The 21,880-nt window shown below is 49.1% G+C and overlaps 9 protein-coding genes across 9 annotated transcripts; 2 read left to right on the top strand and 7 right to left on the bottom strand.

Moving 5' to 3' along the window:
- Window positions 1-1,012: 1,012 nt before the first annotated feature.
- On the bottom strand, window positions 1,013-4,331 carry N7458_011370 (fungal specific transcription factor domain-containing protein; the record flags this gene model as incomplete). The annotated part of the gene is made up of 4 exons (XM_056914752.1): window positions 1,013-2,593; window positions 2,651-2,820; window positions 4,058-4,126; window positions 4,187-4,331. 4 exons carry the CDS (start codon window positions 4,329-4,331, stop codon window positions 1,013-1,015), a joined length of 1,965 nt encoding a protein of 654 aa, XP_056759506.1.
- Window positions 4,332-4,834: 503 nt separating this feature from the next.
- Window positions 4,835-5,801, bottom strand: N7458_011369 (nucleoside-diphosphate-sugar epimerase family protein; the record flags this gene model as incomplete). The annotated part of the gene is made up of 2 exons (XM_056914751.1): window positions 4,835-5,494; window positions 5,547-5,801. The coding sequence occupies 2 exons, from the start codon at window positions 5,799-5,801 to the stop codon at window positions 4,835-4,837; spliced, it is 915 nt and encodes a 304-aa protein (XP_056759505.1).
- Window positions 5,802-6,252: 451 nt separating this feature from the next.
- Window positions 6,253-7,289, bottom strand: N7458_011368 (aromatic alcohol reductase; the record flags this gene model as incomplete). The annotated part of the gene is made up of 3 exons (XM_056914750.1): window positions 6,253-6,955; window positions 7,014-7,195; window positions 7,254-7,289. 3 exons carry the CDS (start codon window positions 7,287-7,289, stop codon window positions 6,253-6,255), a joined length of 921 nt encoding a protein of 306 aa, XP_056759504.1.
- Window positions 7,290-7,974: 685 nt separating this feature from the next.
- On the bottom strand, window positions 7,975-8,939 carry N7458_011367 (uncharacterized protein; the record flags this gene model as incomplete). The annotated part of the gene is made up of 2 exons (XM_056914749.1): window positions 7,975-8,553; window positions 8,685-8,939. The coding sequence occupies 2 exons, from the start codon at window positions 8,937-8,939 to the stop codon at window positions 7,975-7,977; spliced, it is 834 nt and encodes a 277-aa protein (XP_056759503.1).
- Window positions 8,940-9,898: 959 nt separating this feature from the next.
- Window positions 9,899-11,141, top strand: N7458_011366 (NAD(P)-binding protein; the record flags this gene model as incomplete). The annotated part of the gene is made up of 5 exons (XM_056914748.1): window positions 9,899-10,168; window positions 10,226-10,406; window positions 10,459-10,631; window positions 10,686-10,785; window positions 10,840-11,141. The coding sequence occupies 5 exons, from the start codon at window positions 9,899-9,901 to the stop codon at window positions 11,139-11,141; spliced, it is 1,026 nt and encodes a 341-aa protein (XP_056759502.1).
- Window positions 11,142-11,690: 549 nt separating this feature from the next.
- N7458_011365 (MDR family MFS transporter) lies at window positions 11,691-13,505 on the bottom strand (the record flags this gene model as incomplete). Its single annotated transcript, XM_056914747.1, has 5 exons — window positions 11,691-12,329; window positions 12,380-12,817; window positions 12,876-13,153; window positions 13,207-13,300; window positions 13,356-13,505. The coding sequence occupies 5 exons, from the start codon at window positions 13,503-13,505 to the stop codon at window positions 11,691-11,693; spliced, it is 1,599 nt and encodes a 532-aa protein (XP_056759501.1).
- A 1,340-nt stretch (window positions 13,506-14,845) lies between these two features.
- N7458_011364 (uncharacterized protein) lies at window positions 14,846-15,699 on the bottom strand (the record flags this gene model as incomplete). Its single annotated transcript, XM_056914746.1, has 3 exons — window positions 14,846-14,911; window positions 14,972-15,493; window positions 15,577-15,699. 3 exons carry the CDS (start codon window positions 15,697-15,699, stop codon window positions 14,846-14,848), a joined length of 711 nt encoding a protein of 236 aa, XP_056759500.1.
- Window positions 15,700-16,235: 536 nt separating this feature from the next.
- N7458_011363 (NmrA/HSCARG family protein) lies at window positions 16,236-17,285 on the top strand (the record flags this gene model as incomplete). Its single annotated transcript, XM_056914745.1, has 3 exons — window positions 16,236-16,409; window positions 16,469-16,889; window positions 16,951-17,285. 3 exons carry the CDS (start codon window positions 16,236-16,238, stop codon window positions 17,283-17,285), a joined length of 930 nt encoding a protein of 309 aa, XP_056759499.1.
- Window positions 17,286-18,719: 1,434 nt separating this feature from the next.
- N7458_011362 (uncharacterized protein) lies at window positions 18,720-20,762 on the bottom strand (the record flags this gene model as incomplete). The annotated part of the gene is made up of 1 exon (XM_056914744.1): window positions 18,720-20,762. One exon carries the CDS (start codon window positions 20,760-20,762, stop codon window positions 18,720-18,722), a length of 2,043 nt encoding a protein of 680 aa, XP_056759498.1.
- Window positions 20,763-21,880: the final 1,118 nt, after the last annotated feature.

Below are 21,880 nucleotides of genomic sequence, written 5' to 3'. Positions count from 1 at the left end.
ATGAAATTGCAAGGGCGTGGGGACCGATTAATCGCGTCAAGTCCTCAGGCCGTTCAACTGATGTAACTCTGCTCACACTCTCTGAACGGCATTCACAGGCCAAAATTTTGGTCATGTGGTAATAAAGACAAAGATCCGATGGGTTTGTTAGTTTCTAACCCGCTTTGCAGATTTCTTGGATCTTAAAGGCTCAAGGAGCATAGAACCAAACCCCGGACAAGCCTTCGTCTTCCAGGAGAGAGTCCTTCACACGAACGCCTCGAACGTGAGAAGGAAGTCCAGCCCAGCAGGAATCAATCTCAGATACGAGACCATCAAAATTCGCCAGCTCAGCATCAGACCAGTTGTCCTTGGCTGTCATGAATTTCCCTTCAATACCCCTTGCCGGCAGCCGTAGAATCCTATTACCAAGGCAGTCCTCTGGAGAGCCTGTATCTTGGTGGGCAACGGCCACTTTGCCGGAGGCAGTAAAGTCGGACGTTCATTCACAAGAGCTAAAGCGACGTCTTGCCTCTCATCGATTCAGAAACTGGCCTTCTCAAATGCGGTTCCCTCTTCTTCCATATTGCGAGTAGAAATGAGGCTATGAGCGCCATATAAGTGTCTCTGATAATCAATTCCGGGCTGTGCGAGTAGCTCATAGCTACCTAGAAGGATTGTGGCTGCGAGCAAAATCTCCCTGTCAGTGCTCTGTTCGGTGAGTTCATTGATGAGTAGACTGATGCTTTTCGACAGCGAGGAGAACGATGCATATGTATATGGAGATGGATTTGATATCGAAAGCACGTTCATGATGATGTTTCACTAGACACCTATTGTACAGATGCTTTGAACTTTCGCTGTGGAGGTGAAAATTGTACAGTCTTTCACACCTCGTCCGTTTCAATTGAAGCTCTGCTCACTTTTGCCACCATTGACCCCTGTTCGGCTCCCTCAACGACTTTGGTCAAATTTCGAGCAAACTCCGACAGGAATGATGAAAGATGATCCTTGTAGAAGCCTGGCTGGCACCTCATAATAAAGACCCTGATAGCCAGTCCATTGCCGAAAAATCAAAGGCCAACTCCTCATCTAAAAGATCCTGCATCCCTGCAGACCCACTAGTGCTAGAATGGTGAATTTCCAGATCGGTGGCAGGTGCTGTAACAGGGACATCCCCATGGATTATGGATCGTGGGACAGGTAACGAGGAGTGGTAGTCACGCGGTGCCCTGAGAGACTCCAGCTTTCTAGATCTCGATATAGTGGCGCGCTCCATTAAACGGGACAAGTTGGTCTCCAGGCTTATATCAGTTTCATTGTCCTCTTGCTGCCACTGGTTATACATCTCCGTGGCAATTTCCCAGGCTTGATTCGTTTCGGGTGAAATTGGACGAATGCAAAGCTCAGACAGAATAAACGCCACAGCGTGCCGGTGCTTGTAGCTTTTACAAAGCCAAGCCCACTGTGCTGTGGGCTCATTCTTCTGTATTAGGTTTGCGAATTTAACGATTTCGACTGCCATTTGGAAGATCTCATCATTGGTAGCAATTGGTACTTCACCCGGCCTGGAGTGATTGAGAAGGCTTACCACCCGCGCTTTGGATAGGGAAAGGCGAGCGATGACAGCCGTCAGCCATTGTATCGGGATATCCTGGTCGAATTCTCGTAAGTACTGCTCCTCAATACGTGTCGCTAGCGAGCACAACAGGCTTTCTCGCTCGGTAATAGGTGATTGGATAGTCTCTGGGTTAAGACTTATGCCAGCCCAATACAAATTTGTCATCGTCTCACATTGAATGATGCATAGCGTGATGTCGGTGAAACCTGCTCGAGGAGGTAAAAAAGTGGTCATGTCTGGCGCAAGTTCATCAATATCGATATTTGATGGAATTTTGGTGTTGAACATCTCAGGCCGGATTTGAGTGTCGGTGCCTTGGTCTTCAGAGCAGAGCAAGTCGAGGATGCAAATATGCCACCAGAGACGGCGCCGCATTTCAGACTTGAACGGGCTCAGCCCACAGAATTGACCGTCTCGATGGATCCCTTGTCTTTGTGCCACGCGTACCACGATGGCTGTCTCTGCCCATGCTAGCCTAGAATCAAGCCAACGCAGACACAACAGAAAAAGTACAGCGGCCTGCAGAACTTGAAAGTCTTTGGAACTAATCAGGTTCGCCCGTGCTAAAGCCTGCTCCACAGCGATACGAGAATCGCGGATGCACACGTCGCGATCCTGGCCGAGGATCGACAAACACTGCTCTGGCGTTGCACTGAGTGTAGCCGAGAAACAGATCGCGAGAATGAGGGTCTCAGACGCAATTCCAAGGGTTTCGTCCATCTTCGTGCACGCGTCGTGGATCATGCTCTCAATCGAACGCTTATGCAAGAGAGCTATCATGGGCGCAACATTATCCTTGTAAATGTCCCAAAGTGCTTGGATCTGCAGGGGTTGTAGCCGGTAATCGTATGTCGCCTCAGCTTCGAGCCCAGAGCTTAACCCCAGAATCCCGACCAATGGCAAATGGAAAAGGCCAATGGCAGGTCCACGGGCACGATTGGCACCCAATACCTCGTTTGATGCCTGGTCAAGTGCAACTTGGGGCTCGCGGATCTACATTCGCTTAGTTTTCGTTCAGCACTTAGATGATTCACATACCCTCTTGCATACCTGGCCAGGGAAATTCCCATCTTCTCGAATCGCCCGACCGCTGGCCGAGACGTGCGTGTCTGGCGTTTGAACCTGCATATGGGTTTGTTCTCCCGCCCCGTAGGACCGGTGGGAAGCTGAATCGTCGTCATTTGTATCAGACAAGGCCCGTAGCCGCTCCACCTCCTGCTCTAGATGTTTGAGTTGACCCAATATCGTTGCAATTGGAGGTCGGTTAAGCTTCCGTGGAGCGCGTTTGTTCTCCGGAAAGGAGCATTTGACCTTTGCTTGAAGACACCGGCTACAAGGATGCTCTCGGTCGCACCGAACTTTTCGCTCGTGGCAGCGAAGGCAGCTTCGTTTGGATGAGACATTCCCCTTGGACTGGGGCATTTCCTGGAGGCTGATCGACTCTAGACCTACCGGTCTTTACATCTGCAGTCGCGAATTTCAGCGAAGAGCCAAGTAACTGGCGCCGTCGCAACTAACCGGACGAATTAAGGTTCCAGAATGGATGGCTCTGGATTCATCGGTCTTCGCGCTCGGGAAAGTCCCGAGGCCCGATGTGCACGGTGGCCGCTATCGGCCGCAGTAGGCCAGGACCATTGGCCCGTCTCCTGACCATTGTCAACAATCAGGATCTCTTATGCACTATAGAAGAGTTTCGAACATAACGAAAGAATATGGGGTTTTCATCAGGTAGTATCGCAGCATGATCTACATCTCAACAAGCTGAAAGAGCTTAATTGTTCATTCGTCTTTCCATACTAAAACTGGCTTGATTACGGTCCCGTCTTTCAAGCCTTTCATCGCTTGTTCTCGGCTGAGGGAAATGATACTAGTCAACCCACATTAAAGTATTGGAGAAGCTGGTCAACTGGGAAGCGCCCTTCGCGGTACCATTGTACCATTTACGGCATAGCCTGTGGCAATCATTATGTCAAACGTTTCCGAAGAAGGGCTATGGACGGACAATTTGAGGCACGCAATCCCCCTCGATGCATCCTAGGATCACACGGCCAGTCTTGATATTTGAATTTCATTAGTCTGTCATGCTCCTGTCATAGGGAAATATTATAACTCACATTAATGTGCTCTATCACGTTGACGCTCAAGTTATATCCGATTGGGTGTACACCGATAAAGACGAACTTGCCTCGCGCATGGGTTGATTGAAGTCCTTGCTCAATCAAATTTGGTACTCCTGTAGTCTCAATCACAATTAAAACCCCGTTAGAAAACAAAGCTCTAGCTGCTTGATCAAGCGTCGTGAATTCCGGATCGCTAGTATTGAGAATATGTGAGGCACCAAGTGTTTTAGTCAACTCGAGACGGGCTTTCTCTCGGTCGACGGCTATGGTCGCTTTACAGTTCATTATATTGGCGGTCTAGATAGTAGCGGAATCATGTCGTTAACTCCTTACTTACCAAGGTTCTGGATCAGCAAAATTTGAGGAATAAACACGTACCATGAGAGCTCCCATGCCCACGGCGCGCCTAAGCATAGGATCATGACTATGTCAGCTGGCCCCGCGCTAGCTATATTCTGAATGGTACCTTTGCCCGTCTGCAGTCCGCACCCCAGGGGTGTGAGTAACTGCAACTCGTTATCATGGTGCAAAAATGCGTTGACATTCACAACACTGGAACGCCTCGCAATTGTACGCTGAGCGAAACTGGACTGGCCAAAAAGCTGGACCATAGTAACTCAGTACTGTCGTGAGCCGAAATCAATTGCTGCCGACCAGTATAGTTTCCTAAGCGAATGCTTGCAGTAAGCAGGATGAGACACTCTGCACTGCGAATATGAGGAACACGAAGAGAAAGAAAGAAGAACTAGGTCCCCGACTTCGATGTCAGATATATTTTTGCCGATGCTGCGCACGATCCCTGCACCTGCATCGCCTTCAGCAACCCTGCCCTGGTTAAAGCTCTAGATCGGTGATTGTACCTTCATGTCCCACCACCTTAGGACAGATATCGAGGCTACGAAAAAGGAAGTTATTCGCTGAGATGTATCCAAAAAGGAGACCTTCGTGAAGCGGACATTGTCTCTTCTTCAATTACTAAAATATTAACACGACGTCTTTAACTTCCCTGGTGAGTCCCGTATGGAAATCTCCCAGTCTGCGAGATCAGAATAATTGTATTTTATAAGGCCCCAAGATATTAGAACAGTACTAGATGTCAAATGTATTGAAAGTTTTATTTGGCAACAAAGCCGCTCTCGTTTTCAAGCCAAGACTCAAAATTTTGCAGTTCGGGCCGAATCTTTCTCAAGGCTTCAATGTCGGCTCCATATCCGGAGTCGTAGAACCATTGGAACATGAGACCCAAATCCTTCATCATCCAAAACAAAATCCGGCTCACAAAGTTGAAGGTTAGAGGTACATCTCGTCCGCATTTCGCGCGGAAAATCCTTGCCATCTCATCAAATGAGAGCTCGTCACCGGCTAAGGAGAGACACTTGTTTTTATACTGTTCTGGAGCCAGGAAGGCCTGTGCGCCAAAGAAGCCAATATCAGTTACTGAAATAACTTGTAATGGCTTCTCCTTGACCCCAATCTTCCAGGAGGTGGCGAAGACTTTGCCAAAGAAGTCGGGCGTAAAGTTTTGTAAAAACGCAGTCGGTCGCAAAATTGTCCACGACATTCCGGTACCCTTAGTCTGTTCAACGAGGTGATGCTCGATGTGGTGCTTGCTGATGAAGTGGGGGATAGGGGTAGGATTGTCGAATGAAGCATCGCCACCTCGGTCAACAGATGTGTAAACGAAATGTTTGACGTTATGCTTGAGAGCTGTGTCGACTAATTCCTTGCCTTGCCGTTCTTCAGCATCGTGCTTCGAGCCGCCCGGGACAGGGGCCTGATTTTCATTAGCGACATATAGATCATTTGAGAAAGAAAGAGTTTCGCACCTGGACGCTGAATACACCCCAAATAGGCTGAGATATGAGCTTCTCTGCGCTGGCAAATATCTCTTCTGGTCGGTCTAGGTTGCCTTCCACGATGTGAATTTTGGAGGACTTGGCTTTCAGCTTCTTTGCTCCACTGGAGGATGCATCACGAGTGACTGCGAGGATCTGGAAGTCAGCATCTTTGCGGAGGAGCGCGTCGATCACGCCTCCTCCTTGTTTGCCCGTGGCACCCGTAATGAGAACGGGTGTAGGCATGATGAGTCAATTGATCCTCTATGAAGTTTTTGGGAATTGCGATCGATGGACAAGGCACTGGAATTATTTAAAGAAGGCCGTTTAAAGTTACTTCAAGAATGTGGAATCTGCAAGTCCTTTCGCTGATATTGATAATCGATGTCGTCATTAAGAACTTCGGAGTTGAGGTCAATCCCGAACAAACCGTCAGGTGCATAGTCGCTGGGCAAGAGAAACCTAGAAGTGGAGCTGCTATCGGTACCCGGAGTTTATGTGACCGATTGGCGGGAGTAACTTAAACCGGCAAGAGTAATTCGTAGTCTTCTCTGTTAGAATGAATGAATGAGAACTGGGTCCTGATGTTGATTACGACTGATCGTTGAGTTCCGCTCCTTAGATTTTGATGAGAAGAGGTTGATTTCGGTATATTATAAGGGGAAGTCAAATACAAAGCTGCCTTAAATATCTTGCTCTAATTACACAGGATCTGCTGGATGGTACTCTTGAGCTCCTCCTCAGACATAATCCGCAGCCCCAATCGTTCGTTCCAGTTAAACTTCATGAAGTCACCACCCATGTAACCATCTCCATACATCATTTGGAAATAATAGTTGATGATGGCGGATTTGTCACCCTGCTTCAGCCGCTCATCTGACTGTGCAATCAGTTCCTTAACCGACACCTGTTCCGGAGTGCCGAAGTCAATACCGGTGACTTCTGAAACTAGCTCAGTCAGGCGACGCTCAGTGATGGCAGCCGAGCAAATGTAGACAGGTTGATTGGCAGCGGCTTTAAAGGTGCTGTCAGTCTCCATTAACTTCACAATGGCTGTTGCAATATCAGACAGGAGCGATACGGCGATCTTCTTGTCACCTCCATCATGGAACACTGCCTTTTTGGCCATTGGGTTGGGACCCAAGACACCATATTGGAGAGCCATCTCAAGGAAGGCGCCGTTGTTGACGGAGGTCCAAGTGGTGGGGCTAGAGGAATCGGGCATTACAGAAGAGAGGTATTGACGGATCAAAACCTTCTCTTTGGCGATGGGGAGATTGATGGCCAAAGGAGACTCGAGCATAGTAGTGAACTCGGAGGGGATAAAGCGCTTAATGGAGGCAGCGATGCAGGCATCGATTATGATTCTCTCCGAGTCGAGGATAGGGAAAGGGACAGCACTTGGCATAATTGTGTTAGAACGTTTTTCAGCTCGGACCCAGTAGGAATAGAGAATACCTAATGACAACATCCTGTCCCGTGAAAGTCGAAACCAACTCCTCTTTGTTTTGATAATCCACCTTGAAACTCTTGAGACCCTCCGGCACAGGCTTGGTCGAGTCCTTACGCTGCACAGCGGTCACGTCGTGGCCAGCAACTTTCAAAGCGCTAGCTATGCGAGAACCGAGAGTGCCGGTCGCCTAGAAGAATATTTTCAGCGGTAATTAATGGTGTGATCGGGGTGTGCAAGCGTCTTACTCCAATGATAGATACTTTTCTGACGACATTAGCCATTGTGAAAGGGGAGAGACGATAGCAACGATAAAGTTGAACTTAAAAAGCGCCCTTTAGTATTAAAATGAAATCTCCTAGGGACGCGTGATTAAAATATAAATACTTCCTGGCTATCAGGCAAGCTCGGCATTCCATACTCCGGTACGCCAGCTTGACGGGTTCGGTGTTGAGATCAAAGCCGAGATCAGTAAGCGATTGACAAAGGGGCTCAACCATGACAAAACCAAAACATGGCATTCTGGCTGAATGTGTGGGTCATAACTTCACAGAGGGAAAAGGAGCAAATAATAACCTTCGCCTAGTCAATTCTATTCAATTGTTTTTGAGGATCAATCGTAACATATGGTATGCACGGTAGGGAATAATGCAACGGCGCAAGCCAGTGTTACGACGGTGTCGTAGTGGATGGATTTATTACCATGGGTAAGGAGAGAACGCATCTAGTCTAGTAGAAGCTATCTTTCGAAAGGAGAATTTGCCAGATAGATAATTGATACTCAGCTTTATTTCCTTTCATTCTCAAAGTCGTTTTCCCACAGGTCTCTTTTTCTGTAGCCAATGGCAAAAGCCTCCCTCGCATAGTTACTTCCTAATAAGTACAATTATGTAGAAATTAATATCGATTAGAGAACTAGAAACTAATGTACACCGGATGGCTTGAGTCAATTTTCATGAGGCCAAATTTTCAATGCTTCGAAAAATCGCTGTCCCTTTCAAGCCACGTCCCAAAGTCCTTCAAGTTTGGGTTGATTTTCCTTAGCTCAGGGATATTTGCCTTGTAGCCGCTATCATGGAACCATTTAAACATATAACCCATATCCTTCATCGATGCCATGAAGATAGAACATAAGAATCGATAAGTCGAAGGGAGGGCATGACCTGTCTTCTGCTGGAAGATGTCTGCGAACTGATCGTATGTCAATTCATCACCCGCGAGAGAAAGACTCTTGTTTTGGTACTCCTCAGGGTGTGAAAAGGCCTCGGCTCCAAAGAATCCGATATCATCCGTCGCCACCATCTGCAAGGGTTTGCCCTTCAGTGCCATCTTGAAGCTGGTTGCGAAGACTTTGCCGAAGAGACCCGGGACGAGATTCTCGTAGAAAGCAACAGGTCGTAGGATAAACCATTTCATATCGGTGTTTTTGCTCTTTTCGACTAGATGATGCTCGATATTGTGCTTATTAATGAAGTGCGGCACATTGGTCTGAGTGTTGTAAGAAGCATCACCTCCACGATCGACAGAGCTGTAAACAAAGAATTGAACCTATTCCTTCAGCGACTCGTCAATGAGGGCCTTTCCTTGCTTCTCTTCGAGTGCACCATTTCCGATGGCAACCTAGATTGATTTAGCACAGAAGAGGAAGGCCATCGGGGAAACAATTGTGACACGCGTACCTGAACGCTATAAACTCCCCAGACAGCAGATTGAGTCACCTTGCGTGCACTCTGGAAAAGAGCCGCTGGATCATCCAAGTTTCCTTCTACCAATTTGATGTTTGATGACAGCTTTGTCAATTTCTGCGCAGAAGAAGATTGAGCATTGCGCGTCACAGCGAGGATCTCTAAAGGAGATTTCCTAGCAACGAGACTTCTGATGAGTGAGCCTCCTTGCTTTCCCGTGGCGCCGGTAATGAGCACAGCTGGTGGCATGATGGATAATGATTGCGTGTAGGCAAGGTAAATTTGCGAAATTCGAGATGAGGAATGGCTGTCTGTCCATGGAAGGAGAGTGTCTATATATGTTGGAGAAGAAACCCTATTGCGCACAAGGCTTCGACATGGATTCGCGGTCGATCCTTGAAGAATGCAAGCCGCGTGCTGTTATGTCATCGTTGCGCTCGGGCCTCATTTAAAGCCCGAGCTTAATAAGATTGATGAATAAGTTACGCTCTTAGTTATCGTGTGGGGCTGGATCTGCAATATTGAGCTTGATTGGGCGAGGGACAAACTGAGCCCGAACACCGAGTGTGGGTAAGCTAACAGGATGAACTATTGCTCCGTCCCTGTCTAGTTTGGGTTAGTACTTGCAGCAACGCGAAAAGACACACAATGTCCCTGCGGCTTCTAATGACCCAACGACAAATTCTCAAGGTCTTATGGACAGGAAAAATATTTCAGCTCGGTATTTATTGACGGTCAAATTGAAAGACGCTCGGTACATCGCAGCAAGCCCTCCTAAATGCTTGGAGGAATCTACCTATGCCGTAATATCCCCCAAAAAAGAACAGAAAATACAGAAAATACAAAAGAGGTTTCTAGTTCTGGAGTCGTAACGAACAAGAATAAGTTGGTAGATGGGGCGATAGGTGATAAGGGCTAGGAAGAAACGCTTATATACGGCAGTGCCCGGAGGTAGATGAGGCTGACTCGACGTGGTTCAATTCACCGGGGGGTTCTCCGGGAGTGTTTACCCGAAATTATCCCAAGCCTGACTCAAACTAGATCCTGATAGCTAACTAAGTTCCAAATTAATTAGACCTGCACCCCCACCATGGCAGTCGCATCCCATCGTCTACACCCGCTCAATTGCCTTCCCCGCTACTCGTCAAACCTAAGAGCCCCTCGTATTCCTGACATTGCTTCCCGATTATTCATTCTTTTGGGCAAACATGCTGTCTGATACCTTGTATACTCTCCCCCCAGGGTCTAGGATTCTAGTGACCGGGTGTAACGGCTTCATCGGGTCCCATGTGGTCGATCAGCTACTAATGCTCGGCTACTTGGTCCGCGGCACTGTTCGCGAGCCAAAGCCCTGGTTGAACGAATTCTTTGATCAGAAATACGGCAAAGGCAAATTTGAATCATTCATTCTGTCGAATCTGGATAGTGAGGTGGACTGCGAGAAGGCGGTTGAAGGGGCTTCTGGGGTTATTCATATGGTGTGTGCCATTTTTGAAAACACGTTTATAATGAAGAATCAACCTGACCTCACATAGGCCGCTGACGTATCGATGAACCCTGATCCAAGTGTGGTTATCCCAAATGCCGTCAAGGCAATGCAGAGCATCCTGAAAGCCGCTTCAAAATGGCATTCGGTCAAGCAAGTCGTGCTGACTTCATCTTCAACCGCTGCTTATACACCGAGCTCTGATGGAGAAAGAACAACGATCACCCAAGGTGCGCCCATCGTGGAACATTTCCTTTGTTGATCCTTCTCACAAATATCTAGATACCTGGAATGATGCTGCTGTTGCAGCGGCTTGGGATGCGCATGCTCCTCCCCACTCTAAGGGGTACTTTGTATACGTAGCCTCCAAGACGGAGACCGAGAGGATGGCTTTCAAGTGGGTGCAAGAGCACAAACCTTCCTTCACTTTAAATACTGTTTTGCCAGCCCTCACTGTATATTATCCCTCAGCCTTCGCGGTGATTCAGATGTACTGACAGGATCTCCAGTTCGGCAAAATCCTCGCTCCGGGAGTGGGAGGTTCAACGCAGTCTTTTGTCACAAACATGCTCAAAGGCGATGGATCAGCCATGACGTTCCTTCCTCCACGTATGTGCGAGGAGACATAGTACGGTCAAGAAAGATGCTAACTGTCACTTATAGAGTGGTTTGTTAATGTCGTCGATGTTGCGAGATTACACGTTGCTGCGCTCCTTTCACCATCGGTTAAATCTGAGCGAATCTTCGCATTCGCTGCTTCTCAGAACTGGACAGAAGTTATCAGGATTTTAAGGAAGCTCCGTCCTGAGAATTCACTCATTCCCCAGGAGCCTGAAGGCGAGGCTCAAGACTTGAAAATTGTTGAGCCTTCCAAGTGGGCCGAAGAAATTCTTAAGAGCTTTTATGATCGACCGGGCTGGGTCAGTCTAGAGGAAAGTATCGCCGAGGGCATTTGTGACTGCTAGTAGACTGAAATAAGGGGAAGCAAACGGTGCAATTTCACCCTTCGCACCGAGTCCCTTAGGGTTTGTCTGGTCACGGATTACATACACCTGGTACTAGAGCACATCGAAGGTAACCTCTGTGTCATAACCACTGTCTTAACAGCGGTCTTCCAATCTATACTTTGATAAAAAAGAAATTTCAACTGAGAGGGCTCAAGGGAGCGTTCAAGACAGAGGCGTACATTTTGTGCTGTGGTATTCACGATCCAGAGAATTCGAGGCGCGTTGTAAAAATTATGAGATGTCTGAACCAAATCACTCGACTCAATGCCATTCGCGGGTGATATATGAAAGGAAATCGACGTAGGATATCAAGAGTCTGGTATCAGAATCTGGAAAGACGAATTCTGAATATAGCATTGCGCTAAACACTTTCTCTCTAAGACTTGACTGTATGGTGTTTTCTGGCACAGGAAAGTCCACATCTTTCAGGCACTGGCAATTTTATGGGTCCATGATGAAGCCCATGTAATGCATATCATAGATCCACAAGGCTTCTCATCATAGATATCAACTCGTCGTCTCATCTACTTTTTGTGTCTTCATGTTTTTCCTTTCAATGCCCAGCGCACCGATAATACTCAAGCACCCCATGATAAGAGCAAGTTGAAAGACTTTGACCAGCGCATCATTATATGCCACCAGAAAATCTGGCAGAACGGACTCGCTGACAATGGAGCGAACACTTGTTGCTCCCCTGTTCACCACATCAGAAGGAGAAAAGTTGGGAATATTCAAGGCCTCGAGATTCTTGATCAACTCCTTTGTAAAGATGTTCTGCGCGACAGAGACAAACAAAGATCCGCCGAGCATCTGAACGAACATGACGGTTGCAGTCCCGATCGAGACTTTCGACAAGGGGAGCACGGCTTGGGCGGCAACGCCGCCCTGCTGGAAGCCAAGGCCCACTCCAAGGCCGTAAACGAAGAGGAACCCGACCCATTTCCCCTGGGAGACACCGACTGTAAATGTGGTGATCAGACCAGCTCCAATAGACATGAAAATACTGCCGGCGATGAAGAAGGGTGCGTTATATCCGAATCGAGTTGTCAAGGCACCAGACAATATGATACCGGCAACATTAGACAGGATCATCGGAAGCGAGTCAATACCAGAGCGTACTGCACTAACGTCGCGGATTGCTTGGAACTGATATTGATTTAGTAAATCGTGTTTCAACCGGAGTAAATGACACCTACCCAGATAGGGATATAGTAGATCATTATGAAAAACGACCCGCCAATGCACAGGCCAAAGAAAGAGGCAAATGAGATCGTTCGCTGACGGGCAATCTCTGTCGGTACGGTCGCTTTATCCCCGAGTACAATCTGCAGGGCAATGAAAGCGACAATGGCAACTCCAAAAATCACGAATAAAGCGATAATGCGGCCGTTTGACCAGTCGTATGTCACTCCTCCCCACTGAAGAGCAAGAAGCAAGCAGACGATAGCAGGAACGAAGATAAGTGTTCCAATTGGATCCAACTCCAAAAATATATCCATAAGCGTCTTCTGGGCCTTTTCCTTGGGAGGTAACTTCAGTAGAGTCAGGAGTCCAATAGCAATGATGCCCCCAAGAGGAAGATTGATATAAAAGCACCACCGCCAAGTAGCATGATCGGGAAACGCGCCACCCAACTTGGATATTGTCAGAAGCACGTCATGATAAAGAGCTAGGGAGCAAGCCCAAACATACCAATGGCCCGGCCACCGAGGCGATGCCATACATGCCACCAAGCATGCTGAAAAATATAGGGCGTTTTTCCATCTCGACTGTATGTGCTAGAGTCACCAGCGCACCAGTGAACATGCCAGCACTCCCCAGACCAGCGACGGCTCGGCCAACAATCAACGTGGTAGAGTTAGGCGCAACACCACAAATCAAGGATCCCAGTTCGAAAAGGAACAGTGCTGACAAGTAGACCCATTTAACCTGGAACAGTGTATAGAACTTTCCATGTAGTAGCTGAAATGCTGCGACATAGTCAATGAGAGAGTCAACCTGAGGATGTAGGAGTGGTACTCACAGCAGGTTGTCAGTAGGTAGGATGACGCATACCAGCCAACATCATTCAGCGCGTGAAAGTTATCTGTGATTCGTGGAATAGCCACGGCCATAATCTTGGGTGGCAGTGTTAGTGTTTGTAGTTGTTGATCAAGGGGGCTTTAATCGTACCGTGTTGTCCAGGGCGACACAAAAAACCGCCAACATCAAGCTGATCGTGACGAGGATGAGCTTGGGCCCGATGGGGTAGAAGGTGTGAGCTCCTTCGAGAATGTTCGCATCCTCCGCGATATGAGGTTTCTTTTCCGTTGCGGCCGACATGTTGAGTTGGCAAATCTGTCCAAGTAGATTCGGGGGAGGAATCGGGAATTATGTTGAACGAGAGGCAAGAACAGCAAGTAGAGGAGAAGAAGAAGAAGAAGGAAAGAAGAAGGAGCGAGGAAGGGAGTTCTGGAATTGGCAGATATATGCGAAGCAGGTAAGTCCAGTTGAGGGCCTGGAGGATCTCAGTAGTGATGTGCAAAGTGACGTATATAACGACAGAAGCGCACGTTGGTCTAAGATGTATGATAGAAGAGATAGCGAGTGAAGGTGAAGAAGGAGAAGGAAAGGAAAGAGGCGAATCGTGAGCTTAGGAGATGTATAAGAAGCTGGTAAGTTCCGTTGATGGCTGCAAGGATCTCAGTAGTAATCTGCCATATGATTGAAGACAAATATAGGGCCATCAAGAGTGAGATCTCCATGACTAGGGCTGAGAATTCCTCCGACCCCGACGGGAATAACGCTCAATTGCCACCGAAGATTATATTATTCAGCCCAAGATAAAGAAAACAGTGCAAATGCCAGAAGCTTGACAAGACAGTCAATGCTGAACACCATCGGCGTTGAAATTAAGGCCGACGCGGGTGGGGCTGAGTAGAAAAACATGCAAGGGCCGAACCCGAATTCAAGGCTATGCTTACCAAAATATAAAGAAATGCTGAATATCGGACATAATCTTATGAACTATTATCAAGGGCTGTTTGGTGCATACCTGGGAGACCTGGGAAGGAAGGCGAACTGCTTCCTCCTACCAGGTAATTTGGCCTGTTCTGTATAGATGCCCATGAATTCCTGGAGAAATCATCGAGGCTTCAAGGATTGTAGATAAAGAGCTCTTAGACATCTGTAAATAAGACCTATGAGGGGCGAAAGAAACAGAACTTACTCAGCGGGTCTGGAGCAATTTCTTTTGGGGAGAGCGAAGACGAAGAAAGATTTTGGCAAGGTCCTCTTATACAGGGTCTCAACAAAGGAAGCAAACAGAGATAGTGCTGGAGATTTCCATCAGAGTTCGAGTTTCTCATTTAACACAATTCTACAGATGTGAACGGGCTAATTCGACACGGGGAGATAGGGTTCTAGAAAAGGCCAGGCATTCTATGCCGTATACTTTACCGCTTGAGGGCGGAAACTCCATGACAGTTATGTTCTGGTATGGATCTTGATTTGAATAAAATACCACTCGGACAAAATTTGAAGAAGATTGACATATAGTAACTTCTTACCCACCGAGCTGTTCCCCACGTATTGGATATTCTGGCTGCGTCTTCAAACAATTAACCAACAGTCATTCCATCTCCCTTCGAGACATCTTGACTTTAGGTGCATCAGCAACACCCCTAGTAGATGCCAGGTATCAAAGAATATCGTACACGAGATTTAATATCGCGATATGCATCACCGTACTAATTTACAAGTCAGTCATCATATCTTAGCCATATAGACCTTCAAGGGATAGGACTTACTCTCTGAGTCATGTACTCGTCCAAGACTGGCACACCACGGGTAGCAAAATCACGGAAGAAGAAAGCAAAAGTCGTCGCGCTCCAGACAAACCCGCCACAGGTCAACGCATACGCAGATCGCCAGACAGTATAAGCACCGTAGTTTATATTCGTGGCCAGTGAGAAAAGACCTCCACCATATGGTTTTCCCTTATTTCTGGGATCCTGCTTGAAAGCCTTGCGCTGGAACTCTGAGATAGCTTCAACCGATAGCCCGATGGCATAGGCAGCTACACCAACAGCAACTGGGGGAGAGAGGAGTGTATTGATGAAACTCGATGAATCAAGGACCGGTGTAACGGGGGATGTCACAGCCCAGAGAGAGAGGAGGGTGTTGATGGTATTCAAGATGGTGTTGAACAGGGCGATGGTAAAGGCAGAGCCTACATCCATGGCCTGCTCGGAGATAAACACCATGTGGAGAATTTGCTTGATGCTACTTCCCAGTGACAAAAGGGTGACAAGGCCATAATAGGGCTGGAGCTGGGTGAGTGTTAGAGGGCTAAGGACTGAAGAGGAATGCACAGCGTGGCCACCGATTTTCTCGATCAGACGGATTCCCCAACCGCGGCGGAGTAGGGTGTATTGCCAGAACACATCTGCTGCGCGAAGGCCCACGAAGATGGATCTTCCCACGGGTGACGGTTTCTTGACCCGGAGACGTTGTCACGTAGGTGTTCGCCTGGCATGGTGATGGTGGGTGTTGAGCACGTTCGATAGATCAAGAGCGGAGCGCGGTATCCCAGGTAATTTGCAAGGTTCCTGGCAGCGCAGGCACCATCTCTTAACGGTCGCGGCAGTGGTAAGACAGGACAGAACTCGAGAGTTCCATAAACGGCCACACTAGGCGACTTGTGTCAATGATAAATCTCGGGGCTCGTTATTACTTGTTAGTAAGATTGTCCGAGCACTGAGAGCCGCCTATTGGCTTCGGTCATGCTTACATTTCCTTTCGGTCCCGACAAAGATAGCTTTGATTTGGTTTGTCGGGGTTAAAATTAAGCCCGATTCTAATGCGCTGACAAAGTGCTGGCGATCGGGCTCCGAGCTCCGAGATAAACCTTAATGTTATTAAACATCTGGGGATAACGTCATCGCTTCTGTAGAGCAGCATTATCTACTATTTAAATAGTGCTTCATGAAGGACAATGACCTGCTTTTATCACATCAAAGATTTGATTACACCTTTTCATCTTAAAACTATTCGACTCTACAAAAATCAATAATGTCCAAGCTTATCACCGTCTTCGGCGCGACCGGACAGCAGGGCGGCTCGGTGATCCGAACTATCTTGAACGATGAAACTCTATCGAAGGAGTTCAGGATCCGCGGTATCAGCCGTGATACTTCCAAGCCAGAGGCTCAGGCTCTTGTAAAGCAGGGCGTCGAACTCGTCTCGGTAAGACAGTACCGCTCTTACGACAGATCTCTTCGAATAGACGCTGACACCATTTGCAGGCTGATATGAACTCCAAGGAGTCTCTGGCAAAAGCTATTCAAGGAAGTCATTCTGTTTTCCTCGTCACCACCCCAGCATGGGGTGTCGCCGGCTCAGACGCCGAGCTCGTGCACGGCAAGAACGTCGCCGACGCCGCTAAAGAGACAGGTGTCCAGCATCTCATCTTCTCTTCTCTGCTAGACGTCAGCAAGGAATCGGGTGGGCGCCTCAAGCACGTTCCACATTTTGATCAGAAGGCGCACGTTGAGCAGTATATTCGGTCGAATGGTGTTCCTGCTACGTTTGTTTTGCCGGGTTATTTCATGAATAATTACACGCAATATGGGATGCTGCGCAAGGGCGATGATGATGTTTACACTTTGACTTATCCTATCGGCAAGGATTCTCAGTTCCCGCTCATTGAGATCGTTAGTGACTTGGGTAGGTGGAACTTTGTTTGTACGGTATCTACGAGAGTCTGGAGCTAACAGAATCTTTCTAGGTAAATTCGTCGCAGCTGCTTTGAAGAACCGGTCCGAGGCACTTGGTGCCCAGATCCTCGCTGCTGCAGACTATTACACCCCCACTCGCATTCTTGCCGAATTTGAAGAGGTTACTGGAAAGAAGACTCGATTTGTGCAGGTGGATAATGAAACTTACAAGAGCTTCATGCCTGGCCCGATGGCTGAGGAGATGCTTGAGAATCACCTGTTCATTGAGAGCCCTGGCTACTACAAGGGTCAGAGTCTGAAGGGGAGTCATGATCTCCTTGAGAAGGCTGGATTCAAGGCCACGAGCTGGAAGACTTTCTTGGAGCAGAATAAGTCCTTGTTCTAGGACGGTGGAACGATTGAGATGTCGCGTAGTCATAGTGCCCACTACAATGGAATAAACGTTTTCTCGGATTGGAAGTGATCATGAACTCGGTAGCTAGCTTGGAGAGAGACTTGTGGTTGCTGGCTAACCTACGAGGCTATGAGGATATACAGCAACTACCAAAGAACGGAGCTGTTACTGAAAGACTCATTCATACAAGATTTGCAGTAAAGATGACCTGGTATTTGAACATGGTATGACAAGTAGACAACATCAAAAGCAGAAGCTAAAGAACTACCTAAATACCCAAATTGACAACCCGCAATACCGTAGAAGGATAGGGTATAATGTCTCTCCTTAAACTCAGCGCATAGCACAAACAAGCAAGAAAGAGAAAGACACAGGACCCACTAGAAGAAGAGATAAACACGTAGACGTCGAGGTAAACGTAGATGTTGAACAGAGTAGGGTGAGAAAAAAAAAATCAAGGAATCGTATGGAGAAAATAGGAGCGATGGAAAAAGACATGAAAAGGGTAGATGGTAAATAGAGGAGAAATGAATATACATCAACGCTGGTAAATGGCTTGCACCCATCATCAAGGCAACGCAACGCAAAGCAAAGCAAAGCAAAGCATCAATCACATGAATCGAACTTGTCATCGCAGGTCATCAGAATCGTACAATCATATCACCGTAACGGAGGCGGCGAGTGTCAGTCCCGTGCAGTGGAGTTTCGTGTCTATCGTCAGGGTTGTCGTGGTGGTAGTCCAGCCCGGGACAGTTCAGGTCATTCCAGTCCAGCCCACCAGCCCACCCAGTTCGACGTCCTTCCAGATCCGAATCGAGAACTGAATCAAGATCAAATCCAAGGGTAGACGGAGAACAGGCTAGCCAAGGTGACGCCGTCCGTTCCGATCCAGTCCAATCCAGTCCAGGCCAGCACAGTCCACTTCAGACCCGTCCGATGAAACAGTTCTTCCCACTGTGCACCCAACACGCCCACCCCCAAGCAAGAGATAGCAATTGCAATCACAAACAAAACAAAACCAGAGAATCCTCCCAGTCCGATCAGACAGGTCGGTGAGCCTCGAGTTCTCGCTTTTTGTGCTTTCGCGTTTGTTGGCGAGGGAAGGAGAGCTTCAACCCGGGCGCTTTGCTCGAACCACTTTTGTTCCAGACCCGTCCCGCAAAACAAACGTCATCAAAGTGCCAAAGGGGGAAAAAGAAAACAAAACACAATAAAGGAAACGAAGAAACAAAAGATAATCATAAGTGCCAATCCCAATCCAAATCCGAAAATCCAAAATCCAAATCCAACTTTTGACAAATCAACCTCGACGAATCCCAGCACGCAACAGCGAGGAGAGAAAGCCACAGTATAAATCTCAGGAGAAACGAAAACCAGACAGACAAACACGAGAGCATGGAAAATCGCACCGCTCAGCTCGCACAATTACATCGCATACCGACGATTACCGCCATAACTCGACTGACTCGAGCGATGGCTCGCACGTTCCGAGCGACGATCATCACGCGCGCGTCGCGGCACCTCCTCCAACTCTCGCCGGCCAGAACGGCCCGTCTGATCGGAATACGAAGAGCCACTCGTGAGGTACTGCTTAGGCCTCCGGTCACCGGCAATAGATAACTGCACACGGCCGGTATCTCCGGCACGAATGCTAATGTTCTTGCCCGCGACGGAGTCTTCCGTGAATCCGATGGTTAATCCGTTCACCATGAGGTTCATATTCTTGCTTTCGCCATTGCCGCTGCCGCTGCCCCGGCTGCTGTTCGACCGGCTCTTTTGACTGCCGTTGTCACTGCCTGCGCCGACGGCGCTCTTGGTGAGGAGGGCTTCGGCGGAGGCGGGCATCGTGTTTGTCCGGCCGGACTGTCGCGCTTGGTAGCGTTCAACTTCGCGTTCGCGGTCTTCCAGACCGCCTGCTGTGCCGGTGCTGCCCACGTCGTCGACGTCGTAGTAATACTCTGTTGGACGACGACGACGGCGGGAGCTTTCAACTGCAATCTGGGCGCCGCGGGCGCTGTCGTGGTATGAGTTTGATCGCTTGGTCTCACGGAGACTGTGGCTGCGCTCGGGCATCCTAGTCTCCCGAGACACGCGTCGGGTATACTCTGGCAACGCAGCAGCCATCTCGCTCATGTCCATCGAGGTGCGGGATTGACGGCGCTGCTGTGGAATAGCTTGGGTGGTATGGACTTTGCGTGATAGTTCAGGTCGTTCGGGTTGTTTCGCCTGGTGAACCTGGGCCTTGCGCTTGGGCGCTGGCGGAGGAGGTGGAGGCATCTTGTAGTAGTCCTCGTCACGAGCGGGCTTCGGGGCACGTCCGCGGGGTGCTTCGTGATGAACGTCACGATGATATTCACGAGGGACTTCCCTCTCACGATGGTACTCCCGGGGCATTTCCCTTTCACGCCGGTATTCGCGAGGCATCTCTCGAGGGGGTTCCTCGGGCATCCATTGATCGAACTGCTCCGGCTCATCCATCCACTCTGGGAAGACGCTGTGGTCCATCGGTGGTTGCCCATAGATGGAAGACGAGCGACGGGCCCGGGGTTGTTGAGATCGTTCTCGCGTTCGAGAGTGAGATCGTTCCCGTGGGTAGTCCGCAGTTGGAGCATACTCAGAGCTGCCATAGTAAGAACCACCGTATGGAGACGATGCATATTGACTGACATAGGCCGAGGTTGCTGGTGGAGGGCCATGCTCATAGTACGAAGGTTGGTGATGATACATGGGTGTCGGTGGCGGACCCATCATCCCACCATGCATACTCATGGGACGTTCCGGGTGATACATACCAGAACGATATGAATTTGAGCGAGTAGGTCGACTTGCTGGGCGGTGGTATTCCTCAACAGCCCATGGATAGCGGGCTGTCTGCGGCGAGGACGGCGGGTAGTCTGGCACTGGTGGCCGCGCGAAGTGGTAAGGAGGGTAGTCCATGGGAGGACGTTCGACGGGGGTGGATGGCTGTTGGTGATAGGGAGCAGAGCCTTCGTAGTAAACTTCTGGTGGATAGTGTCGAATGTGGGCAGAGTCACGACGGCGGGACTTGGACGACGACCTTTGCACGTGAGCATGCTGGTGGGGATGAGTACCCATCTGCTTCTCGACGTGCTCTGGTCGAGCGCGTTCTCGTTCCTTGTCCTTTCGTTCTCTGCGGCTGGAGTTTTTCCTAGCTAGCTCGGTGCGTTGCTTGGGCATGTCCAGCTTAAGAGGAACTGGGGGACTTCTTCCGCCCGACGGGCCAGATTGGGTGCTGTTGGCTGTGGCGGCGGTACGACTAGAATACCCTGAGTCACTGGCGCCGTCGATCAGCGGCTCCGCTGGGAATCTTTGATCCAACCTGGAGGAGATTTTGACAGCCGTGTTGGCTGTAGCATTGGCTGAGTGCCGGCTATCGGGTACGATGCCATGTGCATCCTCGTCGAAGTCCTCGACATAGGCCGGCTGAGGGGCCCTGCCCGCAGGCATGGCTTGCTGCACGGTCGGGACGGCGAGGGAACTGGGCACGGTGCGAATGTCAGTCGGTGGGAGAGAGAGGGGGAAGAAATGATGATGACACCAGCCCTGGTCCCGATTTAGAACAGACGGTGCGTGTTTGGCTTACCCACTCCGGGCAGCAAAAGGACGGCGGGAGAGGGGTGTGAACTTGGGACGACTTACAGCAGAAGCCCACCCCTTCAACCAGACAGGTCTCGTTGCACCAGGGATGACTCAGTAGAGCTGGGTACGTTTGGGCAGGTATTTTTGTTGGGTGTCCTGGCCTGGTCCACTTGGTATGTATATTTTCGGTATGTTCCAGGGCCAAGACGGGGATGATTTATTGCCGTATCTGTGACGATTCTTAGATCGCGCCGGCGTAGTTTTGTTTCCAATGTTGGCTCGTTTAGAAGAACAGCTTCTCACAGTCCTCTTGGCCGCTCATACAGCACTTGTCTCGATGTTGTGTGTGTTTCCCTCTGCTGTTCTTGCCTCTCTCTCGCTCTCACTCACTCTCTCTATCGCCCAACCCAGTTTCAGACAGTCGCAACCACGGAAAACGAACCTGCCGATCGCAAGGGCGATGGCAGGCAACTGGGCGTAATCCGGATCTGTCAGCGAGCGGAGCGTGCGAGGTGGTATCTTCCAGATCGCAATAATGTCTCCATCTGAAAAGGGTGAGAAATTGGGCGGGCGCGAGAACGGTCGGGCGGCGGAGCGTCGGGCGTGGGTCCTGAGGAGAGTGTAGAAGAAAACTCTCGGGGGCGATGAGTGGTGGGATGCAGCTGCAGGTCTTGCTAGGGGAAGAGTTGGGCCCTTTTGGGCTTTTGGGCCTTTGTGCCTGTACTGAGGATCTGTCGCCGTGCCTGACTGGTACCCGGCGGTGGGGTGGAAGAAGAAGAGAAGGCGGATATTCTTTGGGTCTCGAAGTGTTTGGGTAGTTTGGGAGTGGAGCACCCGATCGAAGGAGGGGGAAGCAACAAGTTGATAAGCGATCAATCACCCCAGTTCAACGGGGGAAAAAAAGAGAACGCAAAAAAGAAGGAAAAACTGCCAGCTAAGAAAAGAACTAAAAAGCAAAAAAAAGGAAATAGACAACAAGAGAATGT

This window comes from Penicillium daleae, assembly GCF_028827525.1.
Source record: "Penicillium daleae strain IBT 16125 chromosome Unknown utg000009l_segment0_segment0, whole genome shotgun sequence".
In the NCBI taxonomy this organism is placed as follows: domain Eukaryota; kingdom Fungi; phylum Ascomycota; class Eurotiomycetes; order Eurotiales; family Aspergillaceae; genus Penicillium; species Penicillium daleae.
This window is presented reverse-complemented; position numbering and strand designations above follow the sequence as displayed.